General features: G+C 40.2%; 2 protein-coding genes across 32 annotated transcripts in view; both read left to right on the top strand.

Moving 5' to 3' along the window:
* macf1a (microtubule actin crosslinking factor 1a) overlaps positions 1 to 22,127 on the top strand; it is a 194,465-nt gene that overhangs the window by 84,370 nt on the left and 87,968 nt on the right. For 22 of the 31 annotated variants that reach the window (XM_048201459.1, XM_048201458.1, XM_048201463.1 and 19 more), the window contains 16 exons: positions 986 to 1,047; positions 3,625 to 3,714; positions 4,350 to 4,445; positions 6,413 to 6,490; positions 7,426 to 7,518; positions 15,741 to 15,907; positions 16,007 to 16,119; positions 16,233 to 16,339; positions 16,479 to 16,598; positions 16,994 to 17,089; positions 17,356 to 17,483; positions 17,594 to 17,687; positions 18,621 to 18,775; positions 19,301 to 19,721; positions 21,482 to 21,559; positions 21,918 to 22,079. In XM_048201459.1, the coding sequence (XP_048057416.1) occupies positions 986 to 1,047; positions 3,625 to 3,714; positions 4,350 to 4,445; positions 6,413 to 6,490; positions 7,426 to 7,518; positions 15,741 to 15,907; positions 16,007 to 16,119; positions 16,233 to 16,339; positions 16,479 to 16,598; positions 16,994 to 17,089; positions 17,356 to 17,483; positions 17,594 to 17,687; positions 18,621 to 18,775; positions 19,301 to 19,721; positions 21,482 to 21,559; positions 21,918 to 22,079 (2,060 nt within the window). The remainder of the gene's footprint in view (positions 1 to 985; positions 1,048 to 3,624; positions 3,715 to 4,349; positions 4,446 to 6,412; positions 6,491 to 7,425; positions 7,519 to 15,740; positions 15,908 to 16,006; positions 16,120 to 16,232; positions 16,340 to 16,478; positions 16,599 to 16,993; positions 17,090 to 17,355; positions 17,484 to 17,593; positions 17,688 to 18,620; positions 18,776 to 19,300; positions 19,722 to 21,481; positions 21,560 to 21,917; positions 22,080 to 22,127) is intronic. The other 9 variants (XM_048201467.1, XM_048201465.1, XM_048201470.1 and 6 more) reach the window with 1 other exon arrangement.
* Positions 7,526 to 15,734, top strand: LOC125274920. The gene has a single exon (XM_048201471.1). The coding sequence runs from the start codon at positions 12,472 to 12,474 to the stop codon at positions 13,873 to 13,875; it is 1,404 nt and encodes a 467-aa protein (XP_048057428.1). The 5' UTR covers positions 7,526 to 12,471; the 3' UTR covers positions 13,876 to 15,734.

The raw sequence follows: 22,127 nt of genomic DNA, 5'->3' as shown, positions 1-22,127 counted from the left end.
ATCAAACCAGTCATAAGTCGCACAGATATACAGTATTTGTAGCAATAGCCAACAATACATTGTATGGGTCAAAATTATCGATTTTTCTTTTATGCCAAAATCATTAGGATATTAAGTAAAGATCATGTTCCATGAAGATATTTTGTAAATGTCCTACTGTAAATATATCAAATTCATTTTTGTAAGTAATATGCGTTGCTAAGGACTTCATTTGGCAAGTTTAAAGGCAATTTTCTCAATATTTTGATTTTTTTTTTTTTTTTTTTTTTTTTTTTTTTTAAATAGTTTGTACATCAGCGAAATATTGTCCTATCGTAACAAACCATACATCAATGGAAAGCTTATTTATTCAGATTTCATAAATAAATCTCAATTTTAAAAAAATGCCCCTTATGACTGGTTTTGTGGTCCAGGGTCACATATGCAGATTTGGTACTCAAGAAACATTTCTTCTTCTTCTTCTTCTTCTTCTTCTTCTTCTTCTTCTTCTTCTTCTTATTCTTATTCTTATTCTTATTCTTATTATTATTATTAATAATAATGCAAAAAACAGTTAAAAAGCCGATTAATATTTTTGTTGAAACTTATACATTTTTTAAAGGACTATTTCCTAAATAAAAAGTTCAAACTTCAAAGGAACAACGTGTCTTTGCTTTACTGTAATTACCCCAAACTTTGTGAACGGTATTGTATATACAAAATGGCTTTCTATTGAATTGTGACCACAAGTAAAATATATTTATTTTATATTTTCATGTAATAATCATTTAAATACATTATTTGGCATTTTACAGTTACAGTCTTTTCTATGTTTGACGAATTCAGGCTATTTAAAGCAAGACCAGAGGGACGCTTGTAAATAATACAGAGCACGATGCTGTAGTCTTCCTGTTGTGTTACATAATTAACCCAATCTCTCTTCCTCCCCTCTCTTCACCTCTTCCTCTCTTTTCTGCTGTCTCCTCCTCCATCTCTCTTTTCACAGATGAACGAGACAGGGTGCAGAAGAAAACTTTCACAAAATGGGTCAACAAACATCTCATAAAGGTACAGTCCAGCACACCAGGCTATTTTTGTCTTTTCTGCTGCACTGCGCGATAAGGCCTGCTGCCCACTGGGCTCCGGTCCTGCTGAACACGCATTCACACTTACACACAAGACTCAGACTAATCTCTTCAGTATTTGGACATTTGGAGTAAAGTGAATCTTGGAAGTAAATGAGTGTGTTATAAATTGACCAATAACAACAGTACCTCCACAGTATCCATGTGACTCTGAAAAGACATTTGGTATGTTGTCATGCTCTAGAACTATATTTGTGTGTCTGTTAATCCTCTGTATCTCCTGCCCTACTGACTACAGATCATGAGAGCAAAGAATGCTGGGTATTTCAAGGGCAGGGCAGATGACCAACCACAGAAGGGCCAGAGTTATGTGGCTAGAGATAGTGACCTCATAACTCTGCTAGTCTTACTGCAATGTAGGTCAGACTTTATGAGATACGTTTACACAGTGCTGCTGTAACGTTAGACGCTAGAAGTAGCAAGTTATACAGTATATACTAGACCAGGGGTTTTCCAATTTTAAGATGCCACGGACCCCCAAATATGATCATCCTCATGCAAGGGAATTCCATCCTAAAATTTTTAAAGGCAGCTAAATAATTTATGTGTTTAAAAACCCAATTTATACAGTGAAAATATTGTGTAAAATATTATGTGAAAAATATTTATATATTAAATTTTTTCCTACTCACTATAGTGATATAATTATTTATTATGTATTTATATAAATAAACAAATTTCTTTTATTTATTTAATCACTTAATTCCATGGACTCCTTTGCGCCCCCTGGGGGTTCCTGGACCCCAGTTTGAAAACCCGTCCTAGAACTCTGTGACTCTTTTGGTTCTTCTTTATCAGAGATGACAGACTGTCTTTTTTTTTTACCCACGTTATTACAAAACACAGATTGTGTGTCCACTGATATGCCGTTTCAACATTGACAGTCTAGGATTATCTTTTGATTATTATTTCCGGAAATCAGCAATTATTCAAATGTTGTTTTTTTTTGACTGTTGTACCATAGCTCACATAGTTTGACATGAGTCTCATTAGCAGATACTAAATAGGCGATGATACCTGTTAGCGTTTGTGTTTACATATCTCTCTCCATCTCTGGCAGGTGAACAGGTATGCTGTTATCCTCAGGCAAACACTGACTGACAAAGCGGCATGTGTAGTTTGTGTCACGTCAGTGTGTTTTCTCTTTACAAACTTCTAACATAAACAATGAGCTCATTGCAGAAATGTGGAACAGGTTTGAGAGAGGTTGCACAACGTACCTGTCCTCAGGAATGACTGCAAACTAAAACACATTTGAGTGTGACATCTTTTATTATTTAATACCCCATCACATGGGTATTACTACAGTGCCCAAGTATAGTTTGTTATTCTCTGTCCATGGAAACGGGGCATCCCATGATAATACACCTGTGATAAACACTGAAGTGACCTAAGAGACACAGAAGTGGAAAGAAATTACTACATTGCTCTCAGGGAGTGTGGGAACATAAATGCAACCAAAACGTTCTTTGTGACATTGATCCTGTGATCTCTTTTTTTTATACAGGCTGTCGGATGTTTTTGTTTCAATTGAAGCACAAGATGTTCTTTGGTTCTTCTCAAATCATACTGTAGAGCATGATTTTAGCTACAAATACTAAGAAATTCTCAAATTCATGTTAATTTATTATTTCAGCATTTTACTCAAATTATTATGCTAATTTGTAATGGAAACATAATATAATACAATACAATACAATACAATACAATCAGAAACTTGGCGGCTTTAATTTTTTTATGTCTTTTATGACCACCAAGGCTGCATTTATTTAATCCAAATGCAGTAAAAACAGTAATATTGTGAATTATTATTACATTTTAAAATAGCTGTTTAAATAGATTTTATCATTTATTTTTGTGTTGCCAAAACTTTTAGCAGTCATTACTCCAGTCTTCAATGTCACATGATCTTTTAGAAATCATTCTAATATGCTGATTTGGTCAATAAAAAGTTGAAAAGAACCGTTAATATAAATTATAAAGTGAAGAAATGGAGAGGATAGGGCGATAGAGTTGTCAGGATGTTCTTTTATACTCAGCAGATGGTTCCTCTGTGGCCCTGTGGGGAGGCAGCTGTGTTGGATCTGCTGTATACAGCTTAGGATCTCTGAATCCAAACACACGCATGTGTCTGTGTTTGTGTGTGCGTGCACTGATTTACAAAACTTCAAGATCCTCCATGTTTTTCTTGTTGCTTGTTTACTGGCCCATCTCAATGAGTCTGGTGCCCTCTGCTGGTTCCAGTTAGTGCATTGCAGTTGTCTAGCTGTGAAACTATTATATTCAACTCTCTGTGTGTTGCAACCTACCAAAATTTAGATTGCTAATAGTCTTTTAAATACAATTTAATGTTTAAAGTCTGTAACAGAACATGGCAGTTATAGCACACACTCTATTGAAACTGTTGCACACTTGCTCATAATACACACGATTTACACAGGCTTCTTAAAGCTATAAAGAACTTAACCATCTCTTTCTAATTCTGTTTCTCTCTCTCCAGGTGCGAAAACATATCACAGACCTGTATGAGGATCTAAGGGATGGGCATAACCTTATTTCTCTGCTTGAGGTGCTGTCTGGTGTCACATTGGTAAGAAAGCAACTACCATTACCTTAACACTCACAGAGATTATACGCAAGTTTGGTTCCAATGCTTAATGCAGTTCTCCTGGGTAATTCATGTGGCAGAGATCTGCTTTATTTTCAATGATGCAATCCAGAGCCACATGTTACCTGGGGATCATGTCACATGAGTTGACCTGGGAGTTAGGCAGTGTCATGGCTTGTTGCTGATGTCGCTGAATGTAGATACAGGTCTTGCAGAAATAGCTGAGTTTGACATGCACTGCAGTGTGTTGAAATGACATCTGCATTAGTACATTATTTCTGCACTCAATCTTGTCCACTCTGATGGCTTCGGACCATGATGCACTGGGGCAGACTGACTGACGGGTGGATTAACAGAGACAGACTGCTGACACACCACATGCCCTCTGCAATCTCTCTCTCTCTCGCTCTCTCTGTCGCCATTGTTTTCTCTCATCCCATTTTATTGTTGTTGTTTTTTATGTATATTTTTGAGTTGCAATTTTTATTTGTTTTGCTTCACTCCCTTCCTCCATCTTGATTTAATTTTTTACAACTGTTGTTTCGCACATATATCAGCCCTTCAACACTGTTTCTGTCTTCATCCTTTCTCTGTGACCCTCTCTATGATGTCATCAGCACAAGGGCGTGTCGACTCTGCGGAGAACATCTGTGTCACGCGCACCCCCACTCATCCTGATGGGTGGGGAGGATGAGGAGGATGGAGCTCAGGGAGTATGTGTGACCCCCCCCTCCCACCCCAAATGAAATGCACACAGTCGCACACAGTCATCTCTGTACACTGCATGGCGTGGATTCAAAGGGCAGGTCAATTTCATGATTATGCAAAGGGGAATGTCTAATATGCCGATGCATAATTCATGATACCTCGCATAATTCATGATAATCGCTTAATTTAGTACATTTAGGTGTTTGAGAGACCTTGCCTTGTATACACACTTTATATTCACTTCACTTCAGTGCTGCCAACACTCCATCACATTCAATCAAATGACTTGGCCACGTTTGCCCTATTGTGGGGTTTTCCTGCTCACCTGTTTGCAGGTTTGCTGTACACGCTGCTGTATTTGTGGGTGATAGTGAGCATGCTTTGCATGTAAGGGTGTGCGAGTCTGCTACGTGACCTCAGTAGAGAGTAGTGATAGACCGATATATTGGCCAGGCCAATTAATCGGATGATATTTGGTAGGGGTGTGATGAGATCTCGTGCCACGAGATCTCGCGAGATTAAAATGTGACAAGATTTCTCGTCGAGGTGAAAAGCTGTCTTGTAATATTGCCATGACAGAGTGTGAGGGTGAAATTAGGATAGAATATGCCGCCGCTACGTTTACATTACGACTCATTGTTGTTTTGCTTTTTAATTCAATTCAGTTGGATAACGGTCGCTTCAAACCCATCCAGCTTATCCAACACAAGCTGCAGCACTGTACATAGTGCAGCAAGAATCAGAGTTCACTGATCAAGTGACAAGATGACTGACAAGACCATGGCAGAGGATTCCTTGCACAACAGAGCCTAAAGCGTTGAACAAATGTCTGATCTTACAGAATGCCTTCTTAGCACCGCCGCTCCCTATTCACAGAGTACACGTGATCGCAAAATAGTGAAAATAAAATGCGAGCCCGCATTCAAACATGATTTCAATACCCCGCATGTTGAAAGCGGCTCCCTGTGCCTAGTTGTAATCATCTCTTAGCTCTGTATCATGCTTGAAGAAACATTTGATCTCTGTTTGCACTTTGAATATTTAATTATGGTTGCACTTATTGTTTGCACTTAAGGCTAAGAGAAAACTGTTATTCATTTTTATTTATACTGTTTTTATTTCTATAATCAATTTGTGGAAAGGAGTTCATTTAGGATGTCAAAAGTTGTAGAAGCTCATAAATCATGTACAGTTCGAGGGTCTGAAGAGACTCATGAAATCGTACAGGAGAGAAGTTGAGTTTGTGGCAAAACCTTTTACAGTGCTGTCTTTTACTGCATATGATCGTTCATACTCAGAAAGTAGAACTGCAATGACATTCATCACAAGATGATTAGTTCAAACATTTCAAATGCACCTGCAGACTATTTTTCAGGTCATGTAGCCTATTTAGTCATTTAGAATTTCTTAAAAATACTGTGTAAACATCTTGTCTCATGAACTCAGTCTCGTGTCTCATCTTGTCTCCTGAGCTAACTGTCTCGTCACACCCCTAATATTTGGCCATTTTGAGATTATTGGCCATGCTGACTTGGCTAATTAATAGAATTAGCCATTTGGCCTTGTTAATAGATTTGGTGTATTTGTTTAAATAAATGAATCCTTAGTGAACGGTATTGTATATTGGTATTACTGTATATCGGCCATTTACTGCCCTGCACTCTAGATATTGCTATTGGTCACCCACTAGTAGAGAGATGTTAGTGAACAAGACAGAGTGTGTGATGCAATAATAAGTTTAGCTTTGCTGGTTGAATGGTTTGCTAATGGTGACAGTATGCTAACTATTCCCTGTAACTCTGAGGCAAGATTATTAATTACTGAAAGTGTAAGAGGGTCTTGTGTCTCTTTGCAGTGTGCTGCTTTTGCTGCTTTCAGGCTTGTGCTAATGAAACAGTCCTGTTTTCACACAGACCTCTGATTTGCTCAGATTATTAGTGCACTCATCTGCATTCTTTCTCTCTCCATATAGCCCAGGGAAAAGGGTCGCATGCGATTTCACCGACTCCAGAATGTGCAGATTGCCTTGGACTTCCTCAAGCAGAGACAGGTATGAGTTTCTACACTTACCAGGGTTGCTGGGTTTTTACAACAAAACCTGCCCCATTGCTACTCAAAACAGCCCAGTTGCATTACCGGGGGGGTTCCCCGGTAAAAACTGCGTTCCTGGGGGGTAAAATCCGCATTTTTGGCGGGGTTCCCCTGGTAAACTTTGCATTCCAGGGGCTAAATATCATGTTATTTGGGGTCACTTCAACCCACGAACATGAAAAACAACCTGCGGCAACAGTGTTAAAGTAGCCCAGTTCTCACTTCTTTTCTCACTCTCAGAAATAATCTTAAGTCGTTACAGATTGTCAGTCCTTTATGTACATATTCAAGGATAAAACTAAATATTCACGATTGGGTGGGCTAATGTAAGAGTTGAAGAGTTGGTCATTAAAGTCTCATATTCATCAACTACTATTCTGAATATTGGGTTGGACATGTCCCCTTTAGTGTTGAGGCTGGTTACCCTTACAGATGAAGTAATATAATGCACATTTAGGTGGTTTAGTTGAGACATTGGTTGGGACGTCTCTGTCCTCAGTCTCGGTGTGCTTCAGTCGCAGACATGGCTTTGAGATAACATGACCTGGAGTGATAGATGTTTCTTGCCCCATACAAGCCTGTCCAATCCCCTCCCTGATCTCACCCCAGCACAGGGTCCCTAAGCCAGACAAAATGCCAACCAGCACCCTTCTCCAAATACACAGTACATAGCTTCTGACAGCTGTAAGCATAAGAGGGCAACAAACACCAAAGCTGCCCTGAAATTACTTTTTCACTCATTCAGTCCCTAGGCATTAGCAGATTCAAGCTAAGTTATGGTCTTTTTGGGGCAATCAGTGTGGTTTTAAAAATATTTTTTAACATTGAAAAACATACACCTTAAACTCATTTAAATATTTTCTACTAATGAGAGCCTTTTTGCCTTTAATGCAGGTCAAATTAGTGAATATACGCAATGATGACATCACAGATGGGAACCCAAAGCTGACACTGGGATTGATCTGGACCATAATCCTTCACTTCCAGGTAAGTTCACTTTAGTCAAATCTGCTTCCTACTTGATTATGTAGTGCTCAACACAGCATGGCAGAGTTAGAGGTGACTTTACTTAATGCTAATAGCTGCTGTTTACCAGCCTCTCGTGTCCGTAGCTGTCGGTTTGAGTAACAGGGATTTGTCCATGGCAAGAATAAGGAAACTCAAGAGGCAATGGTGAATGATGTGATGGGTAGAGAACAATCCTAACCTCAGACTCTGAATACGCTCAGGGGCCGGTTCATATGGTGTTTCAAAAGAAAAGCCCTGCCAGTCTGTCTGTTCAGCAGAATGAGAGGACAGAGGTTGTGGACAGTTCTAGACAGGCACTGCCAGCCTGCATGTTGATAAAGAAACATGAATGGACCCTGCAGAGCACATTTGTGAAATGGCCTTATTTTCTATACTTATGGGTCAAGCTAGAAAAGTAAGGTCTGCTGGATGGAGTCTGCTCTGCAGGATGGTAGAATTCAAAACGTCCCATTTATAAAGGCAGTTTATATAGGTTGCATGATAGTATATATTTTTTTACCCTTGCTTGTTGCCATGTCCAGAATGTAATACTAGCATACTCATTGCAAATTGTGTAAACTGTACTAATAATGTACTAAAGTAATCACATAAAAATGTGATTAATTTTTCTAGAAAACCTCATTTGTGACAGTCTTATCAAATGATGACTCAAGACAGATATACAGTATTTAAATCACAGTTGTTTCTGCTTACATTTATTCTTCGGAAATGCGTTGTGAAAAACAGTATATTAAACTATTCTATATGCTCTGATTGTATGCTTTACATTTTGGCTAATATAGGACATCCATCTGTGAGTATTCCATGCATACAGAAAAGTGCAGTATACAGTTGTGAAGTATTCTAATCTGAGCATAACCATAGTCAGCCATCAGCAGTGAGAAAAGGCCACAATGCAAATTTGCCAACTTCATAAAGACTAGCTGTTATCAAATATAATGAATGAAACCATTATGACGCATTATTCAACAAAATCTCTGTTGATAATACAATAGATATATATTAAATATTCATTTAGTATAGTGTTCTGAACACTAGCTGTACTTTTCATGACTGTCCAGCAGGGGGAACTGTTGTTATCAACAGATTGGTGACATCACAAGGTGACATATGCAGCTGGTTGCCAAGGAGATTGTGTTTAGTATGACCCCAAAGCTTTTTCAATGGGCATGATTCAGCAGAAATGAATGGAGGAGACAGAGGCCTCATGAAGATGGGAAATGGCAAATCAGGTGGACCGAAAGAAAAATAGATTACGAAATTGAAGTGCTTCTGTTTGTTTCACGCTGTTTCACAGTGCTTGAATCTAATATCTTACATTCACTGTATTTCTAACAATACCTAGAGAGCAGATATTTGAAACAACTCTCAATTATCTTGACAAATCGTTGTAATTAGATCAGAACGGAGCAGGCCAGTGGCACACAAATAAGTACATGTAAACTACATGTTGCAAAAACATTTGAATACATGTGCACAGGGATAGACAGAGGGGAAATGGGATGGATTTTTTTTTTTATATATATATACCTCGTTTAAATAAGAAACAATGACATTGGGACACTAGTACATGAAACGGAGCACGCTAAGTATGGCAAGGTTTGGAGAATCTGTCAACAAAAAAAAATATTTAAAAGAGGAATAAAAGGCTGGAAAGAAGTGGAAAACCACTACAGAACTGTGTAATGTTGTTTGAGTGATGAACAATTTATCCTCGTCATTGAACACTCCAATTCAAGTTGGTCAAGTATAATATAGCATGACTCATTTAGGGAAACATCATCCAATAATCATTTCAGCAGATGCACATTAGGAGCCATTAGGAGGAGTATTGGAAAACCACCCCTCTAAGTGCCATTTTTGATGCCTACTGTACATTTATCTCATACAGCCAAGAGAGACTAACTATCCAGCCTCCCCCGCACTCAATCTGGGGCACTTAATTACTTCTGTTTTAAAAGCACCGCTGTAATTTAGGCTAACTGCAGCCTTTTGGAATTGTTTTGGATATCCTTATATTGACCTCATATATTTTTGTCTAACATCACGATCCTGTGGGAAAATACCAATCAGGCTCCAATGTATTATCCCAGGCTGCATTTGTGCCAGCTGTCTCTGTCACAAAAAGACCTAATCTGATTGGCTATTATTTATGTTAGTCACGTAAAAGGTGAGGTTGCAGCAGGGTTGTTTGGCAAGGATTGTAGTGTGCTGAAATCATATGCTTTCAATCTGATAGCTGTGTTCTAGTCTCTATCTGTCAGTAAACAGAAATGATCTCCTTTCTCAGTTACAGTACAGGAGACTCTGGATGCATGACAATTAGGTTAAAAAAAGTGGGCTCAGCTGGCTGATTGTCATGGTATCAAGGATCTGATTGATTTATTACTTGTTAATTCATCAGCTTCCTTCACAATTATGCTGCTTCTGATCACATGACTAAATTCCATCACAGTGTCTTTATTTTGTGTAGGAGTTTCAATAGTAGACGGATATCTTCATCTTTATGCCTACAGCCTCTTAAGGTGAAGTCACGGTTTACCGCTATTAGCCAGATCGTGAATTTCATGTGAAAGTGAAAGATTTCTTCATGCAGATTATGCAGCGGGTCCAGTTGGTCATGTGAATTTGCCACATTGACCAAAAGACAGCTGTTTGCCTGCAAAATTTAATCAAAATTTCACTAATGAGACTGCACAAGTACCAAAGGGTAATAATAGCAGCTGTGAAATAATATGCATGTTAGGGGGCAACAATTAAAATTTCAAGTTCATTCTTTTCTGGCACTCTCATGCTGCCAACCAATTGTAGGCCATTGGATTGTTGTGCATGTGTGCGTGTGTGCTGAGCTCTGAGCTCACCAGGAATCAGAGCGAGCGAGCACGAGAGGGAGGGAGGGATGTGCACGTGGATAGGAGGAGAGAAAGAGAGAGAGGAGGAGGGAGAGAGGGAGGAGGAGGAAGCTAAAGCAGCAGCAGTGTATTCTGTGAGGCTGCAGCAGACTGGAGATGAAGCTCTTTTTTCCGCTGGTGCCTACCAGCGAGAGCAGAGGAGCTACCCAGCAACTGAGAAGAGGACACATGCAACCTGCTATTACTGGAGCCCCTGGCTTCCTCTCCCCCCTGCAGGCCTCTTGAAGCACCTATACAACGACACATATGCTTTCAATTTCTGATTCGGGATCGCTGAACCCTGCAGACACACACATGTAAGCCACACGTTTTAATTTGCACCCAGGTTGTGCAAAAGAGGGCGCCGTATCAATCGGATCAATTTCGCCATGCTTGACTGATGGAGCTACGCTTTTTTCAACGCTGGAGCAAACACTCTTCTCTCAGGCTAGCAGTTCAGCTCGTGGTTGGGGGTGTATTCCTCTGGATTTCCTTCTTTTCCTTATCCATGGTTCAACTATCCTGCCCAGCCCTGTCCTGGCAGCGTTCTAATTAGATTCCACAGCCAGAGAAGCCATCAGTATCAGGGAGCGGCACCTTATCAGCTTTCGCTCTTTCTCTCATCCGCTCACCCCAATCTAGGGATGTACACTGCTTAGTGGCAGAACAAGGAAGACGGGATGACTTGAAGCCATGTCTACTTGATATATGAGACTGGACTATGTGCTTAACCACTTCCATAACCAGCAGTGTCAGCAAGGGGAAAGTGGTTATTGAGGTTTGCTGGCTGAAGGTGAGGTCTTCACTCATGGTAGTCACTGTCCTCTTTATTGACTTGATTGTGCTGGCGTCAGTGAATGGGATGCCTGTTCCCGTGGCAGCAGAGGCGAGACGCTTAGTACCTAGCCCCTCCCCTTTTTTCTCTTCAATGTCTGGAGACTTGTTTTAATGGAGCTTGCATGCTTGGGAGGTGAAACACACTAGCTACAGGTGTGAAGACCAAACATCACCTTACTCATGCTGTTTATGCTTGGATGATGATGGGAACAAAAGATGTTAAGCTCTGTTGGGTTGTGGCTAAATTGTAGATGAGCTGCCTGACTCTGCACTTTTGTCCATTAGCAGCTGATATGAGACCTGTTACACAGCTTTATTGTAAACAGTTTCCCACAGGACTACCACGACTACTGCTCAACACTTTACTACCCTATGTGAGTGCAGTGATCAATAATTGATACTAAAGGATATCCAGAAAGGCAGGTGTTTATGCATCTTACTGGACACGCACAAATACAAGATCAGACATGTTTTTTTTTCCAATTTTAGTTGCGTGCAAGCTGATGATTAGTGCATCCTAATGCAAAGATATTGAGCATGTGCATGTGTGCTCACAGGAGTACATCTACCCATGTCTGCAGTGCAGTTTTATTGTGGTTCTCACCTTGAGGAATATCTACAGTGGAATAGTGTGTCTTCAAATGCCTTGACAAATAGCTTGCTATTTAACACACAGCCTGTGAAATGGGCTAAAAGGCACCAACTCTTCAGTCAGCGCTGCATCATCTCTGCATCATGAGAGAGTGAAAAACATCAAAAGCCTTGCCGTAGGATTTTAATATTTTATAAAGGACAGTAACCTATATACAGCATCATGTCCTAGAGGCTTGCTAGGACCCTAAGTGATGTTTGCTTTAGGTTAACTGCAATATTGCCTAAATTACATAAAAAAAAGAGGAGACCAGGCAACAGGAGGAACGACTACAGTCCACACCTAAAGTTGAGACATCATGTCCTGGGAGAATCTCAACATGTACCAAACCCTGTTGTCATGGTTAATACCTTTTTGTCTTGATTTTCACTTCAGATGAGTCATTAATTTAACAGCATTAAAATTACCTTAACAGCCTCAGGCTGACTGTTTTGTGAACTGCTCTGCTCTCATTGTGGACGTCTCTTCGTTTCTTGCTTTACTTGCTTCCTCTTTTTTTCCCTCTTGACTTCTATTTATTGTTACTCTAATATGGGGAGCTCCCTTGGTTGTGTGAAACAACCCAGGGAAACTGGACCAGGTGGTGCTGCACCATTGTCCCCCAAAAGAAGACTTCGCTTCAGGCGAAAACGAAAGGCCAAACAGAAGTTAAGAGGTTCCGAAGGGGAAGACAAGAAAAGCCGCATACTTGAAGAGAAAGAGGGTGGAAGCGTTGAATTTACAGAGGAGTCTATGTCAAAAGCCCCTGATTCAACCAAATTGGTATCTGGCCAAAGAAATACTGAAACTGAAACGCCTACCAATGTAATCCTGGTTCCTGGTATGGCCCCAATATTTGGAAGCACAGCGACGTTGCGAGGCAGCAAGATGGCCATTCTTTCCCCAGATCCCAGTCCAGCGTGGCTGGGGGCACTTCGCCAGTTTGAGGTGGAGGGACTTAGCGAAGAGTCTCATGCTGAATTAGAGCAGGGCAACACAACACCTGGAGGAGGAAGAGTGTGCAAGGTTCGGGAGCGAATTCAGGGCGTATTAGAGAGACCCTGCCTTTTACGCTCCAAACGTGGTGACCTGGAAGTAGAGGAAGAAGGGGACGTGCATGGGTCAAGAGAACTGATGTTCAGTGAGCCCTTGAAAAGTGAGAAGAAGGGAGTTGTTCACATTCGTGAGTTTGGAGGGCAACTTTGTGTGGTCCGAACTGTCTATCCAAGAGACTATGGGTCACCTGTCTGGCGCGACAAAGAACTTGAGGTCCATTCTGAACCTCCAGCTGCATCTCCAGTTACTGGAGACATTACGAAAATACAAGTCTCTGCAACTCAAGGACGACCACCCGGAAAGAACGTCTCTGCCAAACCAGCAACAGCTGCAGCTCAGGAAAAAAAAGGGAAAGAGATCCTATTGGACAACTCTACTCAAGTAGCTGAAGGCTTTGGCCTCCCACCACAAGACATTCAGTCTTCAGGTTATGCTAGTGATGTGCCTCTTACTTCACCCGAGACAGGAGGTGCTGTCCAGACTGACTGGGGGAGCTCCTCTGATGTGCTTGATTCTTCTGTGCTTGAGAGTCCCATCTCCCCACAAGAGAAACCAGCTCAGCCTTGCAGCCAGGTTAGATTCTTTTTTCTCTGTCTACCTAAAGCTCTTTCATGCAGCTTTTGTAGAATAAAAGAGAAGAGCTTAAAGCCAACAATGCTTGGGTGTGGATTGGGTGTATGGTTGTTTTGCATTTCATTGTATTTCTACACTACTATCTATCGTGTGGCTTTTTACTCTCAGCCAATCAGTGTAAAACACAGCAGATCCTTCCTGACCCTCTCCCAAGAGCCTAATCAGTACTGTCCAGACCATCTCTCACTGTCTGCCTCCTTCCCTTCCCTCCATTCCTCATTATTTTCCTACCCTCATACCACCCACTCTCTTTCCTGTCATTCCTGATGCTCTATGTTCTGTTTTAGAGTGAAACTGTCTTGCAGTGCCAAAAACACGATCACTAGTGATGTTCACAGACACTTTGTCAGCTGTTCATCTTTTTTCTCACTGCACCAGGGTAAGACTGCTGCATATTTGTGTCTGTCGCCCGCCTTCCCTCGCCCTTTTGCTCCACCTGCACACTTACAGGTGGTAGAGAGGGATTTCATGGCCTCGTTACAGATGTTGCAGCAGTCTGCTAGAAGATTTATTGGTTTGTTAGCAGGTTTACTTGGTTTATTCGATGCTTAATCCTAAGTATGTTCAAACCATGACTCTGCATGGCATTTCAGTGATGTCCAACTGGTTATATTTCTGTCAATGTTCCAGAAGTATCTTAGAAATGCAGCAAAAGTGTGGAAACTAAAGCCAGCATGTACACGCCCAGAAATATGGATAAAACAGTAACTGGTTGAATGCAGTCTCAGTGATCTCTCACTGTAAAGCAAGCTGTCTTCGTTGGAGTTCAGTACTGTGTGTGCCGCTTGCATTCATATTGTCATGATATTTCCCTACATATGAAAAAAATATGGATTTGTTATGCATTAATCAGGCCTACAAACTTTTGAAATGTTTGTTATCTTCATTTTTGTTTTCCTGTCTTTCAATTACATGACATTTACATATTTTTAATATTTGTTGATCTGGTGGATTTGCTGATTAGCATTTTTTTGTTTGGTTTTTCTTTTTCTTTTTTCTTTTTTTTCTTTTTTTTTTTGTAATGTTATTTGTCTTATGTTGTCTTGTTATTTTGTGCTAAGCTATTATTTTTATTTTGTTTAATTTCTCATATGTCGCTTTTCTGATTTTCTTTACTCATACCATTCTCAAATACCCTTTTACTTTGCTGATTGTAGCCCTTCCTCCACTATCCCTTATGCCCACACTACTTTAAAGTGTTAAATTGCACAATGGTGTGTGTGTGTTCATCTTCCGGTAACTTGCTTCGGTAACAAATTGGACTATTTGAAGAGTGCAGCTCATCACAAAGCATGACTGTCCTTACTCTTTAATAAGGTCGCATACTCAGTCATTTGCACTCTGATGGAAATACCACCATGTCACATTATGACCTGTCCACTGTATTTATGACGTGTACAGCATGTCATCAAACCCAATTTAATCTATACTGTCCTGGTAGATTCTTCTTGAGACTAATTTGACTCAAGTGGTCTTGTCTGGCAAATATGTTTGATGGTGATACCAAAAGAAGAGGCAATGTTTGGGTGCATTTTTATGGCTCAGAGCCTGGTTGATTGGACTAGCGTTAGAAATCTGTCTGACCTCACCTTCTAAATCACCTTTTAGAGTAAGAGGCTCAGGCTAGGACAGTTACTGTTCTATTTCTGTATGTCACCAAATTTGACCATGCTAATCTTGGCCTGCATTGACTTACATGACTTGAAGATCTGTGATTTACTCTTAAGTTTGTCTGTTCTCTCAGAACTGTCTGCATTTAGTCCAGGATTTAAAGTGTCCTTGCTAGCTCCGCAAGAAAAGAAGCAGGCAGGGATGCGAAGAGTAGCATACGAGAGGAATGACAAAGGAATACAGATTAGAGCCTGGCACAGACAGATACTGCGGATACTGACTCCCTTTGTCAAGAAGATGAGGGAGTAAAAGTAGAGTAATAAGATAAGTGAAAGGTTCATGGCCTAGCTGCGGGTCATTTGGGCCTTGGGGCCAGAGATACAGAGGCTAGTCCTAAAAATATACATTTGCAGACAAGTGATGCTCGACCTTTTTAGTAGAAGTATGAGATCATTTCCTCTTTACACAGTTAAATCATTTAATGATGTGCAGATACAATACCAGATCTTTCTCTTTATCAGATCTCTGAGATCTATGTGAGCGGTGAGTCAGGTGACCTCACGGCAAAAGAGAAGCTGCTAATATGGAGTCAACAGGCCACAGAGGGCTACCCCGGTCTCCGCTGCACCAATTTCTCTTCCAGCTGGAGCGATGGACGCTTGTTCAATGCTCTTCTGCACAGATACAGGTTCTCACACACGTTTAAGTATAATGAGCACTCAGTTTAAAAGGATAGACACACATTAGGGCATCAACACTCATGATCTCATGGCACTGTGATTTTTAGGCCGGACCTGATTGACATGGAAGTGGTTGCGCAACAAAGTAATCGTGATAACCTGGAACAGGCCTTTGAGATTGCGGAGTCATTAGGGGTTACACGACTTCTAGATGCTGAAGGTAACATTAGTGTTTTATCTTTCTTTAGTTTTCATCCATTCTGCATATGAGAACTCCATTTGTCTTTGATCATCATTCGCTTTCTCAATATCTTTATCCTCTTTCTACATCAGATGTCGATGTGCCGTCGCCAGATGAGAAATCTGTCATCACGTACGTCTCTTCCATCTATGATGCTTTCCCCAAGATCCCAGAGGGTGGAGAAGGCATTGCAGCTCATGTATGATCACTTCACAGTGCACTCACTCTCTATAAGTTGCACCTTCTTTCTCTACTGAACTTTTGTACCTACAAATTACACCACTGTAATTTGTCTTTTATTCCCCCTTGCTTTCTTACATGTGGTTTCTGTTGTTCAGGAGGTTGACCAGCGGTGGACAGAGTACCAATCTGGCTTCTCTTCTCTGCTGCAGTGGACCAGGCAACATACGGCCCTCATGGCCAATAGGAGCTTCCCCCACAATCCTGTGGAACTCAAGGTAAGAAACGTGAGGGAAGGAGTCATCAAAAGAAAAGAGCAGCATTTCATAAAGATAAAGCTAAAAAGATAATTAACAGTCTAGTGAGTTGCCTCACTTCCTACTGCATACAGCCTAAACTACCATTCAGTTTGACAACTTTTAAATATCCTTTTCAGCACTGAATGCAATGTTTTTTTAAAAATCGATTATTTTAGATTTTCTGCAGTGCATTCTAGGATTGCTTTCTCTGTGAAGGATACGTACTGCCTTAGAATTTGGCTTAAAAGAAATGTTTTTGAAGGCAGCAAAAGGAATTACTTTATGTCCGAAACAAACTTGTGATGCCTTAAATTGCTAATCACCGTTTGATGTGATCTTACTTGGCTGCTTACTAAAAGTCTTCTCTTCCCTAGGCACTTTACAATGAATATGTCCACTTCAAAGAAACTGAGATCCCTGCAAAGGAAAGAGAGAAGAGCCACATTGAGCACCTTTACAAGCTTCTGGAGGTGAGAAAGAGATGAAGATAAAAAGAGAATGACAATAAGACAGAGAGAGATTGAGGCTGACCTTGATTCTGCAGCTAAATGCAGGCAGCACTGTTCACATGAGACACAGTGGAGCTGCACATTAACAGATTCAGGCTAATGTAGAGCGCAACGCTGTCATGTGGGAGAGGTGGAAGACTGACAGTATAAAGGGAACACACATGCACACACTCAAAAAACACTAGGAAAGCTTCTTTTCATGATTGATGTTTTTGGATGTTGTTTAGGCGTGGATAGAGTTTGGGCGCATTAAGCTGCCTCAAGGGCTACACCCTAATGATCTGGAGGAGGAATGGGGAAAACTGATCTTGGACATGTTGGAGAGAGAGAAAGCACTGAGGCCTGCTGTGGAGAGGTTAGAGAGTCTACTTCTAGATAAGATGATGGCTGCGTTTAGAATTGTAGCGGTTTAAAAAGAAGTTCAGTATTTGTTGATGTGTATTTTGTATGTAACTTTGTTTTTAGATTGGAGTCACTCCTACAGATGGCCAATAAGATCCAGAACACGACTCTAGATTGTGAGGAAAAACTCACACTGGCGAAGAACACTTTGCAGGCTGTAAGTACGGCAGTATCTCTATGTGGAATCTGCCTCATAAGCTCTTTTCCAAAAACTAGTAAGCTGCCTTGCAGTCTACTGTCTACATAGGCAACTGCCTTCTGAAATGTAAGCTCATAATTGACTGATTTGTAACGCTCATAGGCAGCAGCTCTGCCTGTATAAATAGCACTAGTTAGATACTAGGGGTTTAACAGTACATGTGCGGACGTCACGGTTCGGTGCATGCAGTCAGACTACAAATGCAATCAGTCACAGGGCGATCCACACTCCAATCCAGAAGGGGGTGTGCGGTAATGCAACACTGTTTGCTAACCGCCACAACAGGAAAAAGCGCAGAAGAACAGTTCACTAAATATATGCACTATAGCTTATATATTAATTTTATTTACTTTACCTGTTAGTAATGTCTGAATTATTAAATATATTTAAATAAATTTGTCATGAAAACAAGTTATGACAGTAACTGTGTAAATTATTATATTAAAAAAATTAATTGGAGTAGAAAAATAATTATTCTCCACCCTGCTTCACCGAACCCGTACCAAACCGTGACTTCCGAACCATCATTAAACCCCTATTAGATACTGATGTTAGCTGCTAAGCTACACAGCACACAAATATTGTTTTTAATTAGATTTAACTAATTTTATTGCTGCCTTTCTGTATTGAAAGAAATAGTATAAGATTAATATTACCATCAAGGATACAAGCAATGCCACCTTCTTAAAAGAAGGGATGTTACAAGAAAGACCATTTAGAATGTTACATCAAACAGACTAGATGCCTTGAAATACTATCTCAGTAAGCTTACTTGGATTTTGGACATATTGACAACTCCTCTGAGATAACCCAGTTTAGTTTGTTGCATGATATTTATCATTCAGAAATATTTAGTGCTCCTTTGAATCCCTGTCTTCTGTCTTTCCTCAGGACATGTCTCAGCTAGAGAATGGGCAGCCAGTGCGGTGTGAGAATGAATTGGGGTTGTATCTGCAGGACTGTGAGGCTCTAGTCAGACAGCTTCACAATGACCTGCAGGTCCTTCGAGATCAGAAATACTACCAAGTGGAGCAGCTGGCTTTCAAGTAAGAGGGAGAAAAGGGAAAATAGAAAAATGTGTTTGAAAAGCATACCAGAGAAAGGGATGGGATGATTTTGTCCTTGTTAACAGTTACTAAAGATTAATTTGATTGACAGGGGGAAAGATTTATGTATTATGGACAATGATCACAATAATTATTCACAATTATTTTAATGACAATCAATTATCAGCCATTATTTTTTGTTCATACTGATGCCATTTTAAATGATTTTGAAAGATGTCTTTTATGCTCACCAAGGCTGCATTTACTGTATTTGATCAGAAATGCAGTTAAAACGTAATATTGTGAAATATTATTATAAATTAAAATAATAAAAAAAATTCTATTATAATATATTTTAAAATATAATTGATTCCTGTGATGACACTGTTGAATTTTCAGCAGCCATTACTTCAGTCTTCAGTGTCACATGATCCTTTAGAAATTCAACATGCTGATTTAGGTTTTTTTTTGTTTGTTTTTTTCCCTCCATCCAGCAGTCTTACTCAGGTCATTTCTTTCTTGCAGGGTGTCATGTCTGCAGGAGGAGCTGGTCTCTTTGCGCCTGCAGTGTGCCAGTGTATACAGGAAGGGTCATTTCTCCACAGGGGGTCTGCTGGGAGAGCATGCCGGTCAAAGGGGTTCGCCAGGAGGTCTGGCTACACTTGGAGCACAGACACTCCTGGGTGCAGTGGGTGCTGCGGCATCCCTGCTTAGGCGGCCGATGTCTCGTGCAGATCTGGTAGCCATGTCTTCCTCCGAAGATGAAGGCAGTCTGCGCTTCATCTATGAGCTGTTGGGATGGGTTGAAGGGACACAGGACCTATTGGAGCGAGCCGAGTGGGGTTCTGATCTGCCGTCTGTAGAACAGCACCTGCAGGACCACCACATCATTCACACAGCAGTGGAGGATCTTCTGAATAGCCTCAAAGAGGCTCGAAATTATGAGGTACATGAACAATGAGGTCTTGGTATCAAAGGATCTTTCACACCAATTCTGATGTAGTCTCAGCTTCAGGCAGCATGTGCACAGACCACAATCGGGCTGTTCACTGAATGTCTTGTGCATACTGTACACAAAACTGGAATGCATTTTAAAAATGGCTCTAATCAGATCAAGTGAAAATGTACACAACATAAATATTTAGACGACTGAGTGACCGATCGAAGCTCATAAATGGTTTAATACACTACAGTGTATTAGCACTAACCAAGCTGCAAATGCAAGTAAAATTCGCAAAGGCTGCCATGTAATTATGTATATTTATAGTCTGAAGTATTTCTTTTTTAAGAGTAAAGCGTAACATTGCGTTAATTTACAGTACACACAAGCAGCTCATGATACGATGTGCCACCATCTTGTAACGAGAATGATTTATAAATCTGTTATGCACAAATGAGAAGCTTAATAAGGTCTTCCTGTGGTTTTCCACCAAAATAAAAGCTCTATTGATTTAATATTTAAAGGGATAGTTCACCCAAAAATGAAAATTATCCCATGATTTACTTGCCTTCAAGCCATCCTAGGTGTATATGACTATCTTCTTTCAGACAAACAGTTTGAAGCCAAAAAAAAAATGCATCCATCCATAATAAAAGTAATCCATACAGCTCCAGGGGGTTAATAAAGGCTCCTCTTCCTTTATATCGTAATCCTCCGACATTTCTCTTTAAAAATTATCATTTTAGACTTCTAATTCGTGGCCGGTGTTTTGTTTTGCTCTGTGCTTCTGCGTTCAACATGTCATGCGTCGGGTCAGGGGACACGCTTCCGCCGCAAATTGATGTGTACGGTCTTCTGCCGGAAGCTAGTTATTATAGTTAATAAAGTTTTGAATATGGATCTTTTTCTTACAAAAACCCATCGCTTCACTTCAGAAGGCCTTTATTAACCCCCTGGAGCCATATGGATTACTTTTATTATGGATGGATATTTATTTTTTTGGCCTCAAAATATGCCCAATCACAACCATAATAAAGCTTGGAAGAGCAAGGATATTTTTAAATACATCTCCAATTGTGTTCATCTGAAAGAAGATAGTCATATACTAGGATGGCTTGAGGGTGAGTAAATCATGGGATAATTTTCATTTTTGGGTAAACTATTCCTTTAATAGCCAAGGAAATTAGGACATAAATATTCATGTTGTAATTTACTATTGTAAAATTGATTTATTTTTATTAAATGCTGTTTTTATTTTACAGTATAATGGTATTGGTACTAAATTTGTATATTTATTTATTTGTTTATATTTGTTTTATTTTTATAATACATGTTTATAAAAATTGTTGTTGTTGTTGTTGTTGTTGTTGTTGTTGTTGTTGTTGTTGTTGTTGTTGTTGTTGTTGTTGTTGTTGTCGTTGTTGTTGTTGTATAGTCATATGGAATGGGCTCCATTAAAAACAACAGTCATGACTCAGAGCCTAGGGCCATGCATCACCTTTAATGACACACAAAAACAAAACCGTTCTGTTTAGTCACTTTACAGTCAGTTAGACTTCTTCTTACTGTTTAAGTGGGTGGTTCTAGGCCATGATAGCTTTATAATATTGTCCATAGACATGCATTGTTTCAATTTAACACTCCAGGTGCATAACCAACCTGGCAAATCAGAATTGGTGTGAATGGACTTAAAGACCTAATGTATTGCGCACTGCACACTTTTGCAAAGGAATAATTTATTTCTTCATTTCTTCTCTCTCCCTCAGTCAAGGGTCTCGCCTAATTTACGTAGCAGTTACTCTGAAACTCTGTCCAAGTTGGAGAACCAGTATTGCAAACTGCTGGTGAGTTTTTCCTGCTTTAGAATTATGATAAGCAGACATATGTGAGTGTATTTGAGTTCATTATACTCTGTATTATGTATATTACTGTTCTCTAATCTCATCAGGGCGTGACAGAGTGTGTCCTTACAAAGGCAGAATACAGAATGCTTGTGTGACATGCATGAAAGTGCTGCAAAACACCTGCTCTTGACATATACCCACACCCACCCACGTCTCCATAATTTCACCAAATAATTTCTCCATGAAAACATGCAATTGTTCGAAAGACCAAGGGTGCTTACCGCGGGGAAAGCATGAGACTGAGCAGTTGCCCGCGTTATATGGCCAGTATTATAAATGTTGTTTTGTGTTGTCGCAGGAACATTCGTCATGGCGACTACGTTGCCTGGAGAGCCTTCGAGCTTTTGTGTCCCACTGCACTGAGGAGCTGATCTGGCTCAATGAGAGGGAGGAGGAGGAGCTGGCCTTCGACTGGAGTGACAGCAACACCAACATGGCTGTCAAAAGAGAGCAATATACTGTAAGATTCCATCTATAGAAATCTGCATTAGTCATTATACTACCTCTG

This window comes from Megalobrama amblycephala, linkage group LG9 (genome assembly GCF_018812025.1).
Source record: "Megalobrama amblycephala isolate DHTTF-2021 linkage group LG9, ASM1881202v1, whole genome shotgun sequence".
Lineage (NCBI taxonomy): Eukaryota > Metazoa > Chordata > Actinopteri > Cypriniformes > Xenocyprididae > Megalobrama > Megalobrama amblycephala.
This window is presented reverse-complemented; position numbering and strand designations above follow the sequence as displayed.

Coding starts and splice junctions, on each gene's coding strand:
- LOC125274920 (XM_048201471.1), top strand. CDS start 12,472: ATGGGGAGCTCCCTTGGTTGTGTGAAACAACCCAGGGAAACTGGACCA.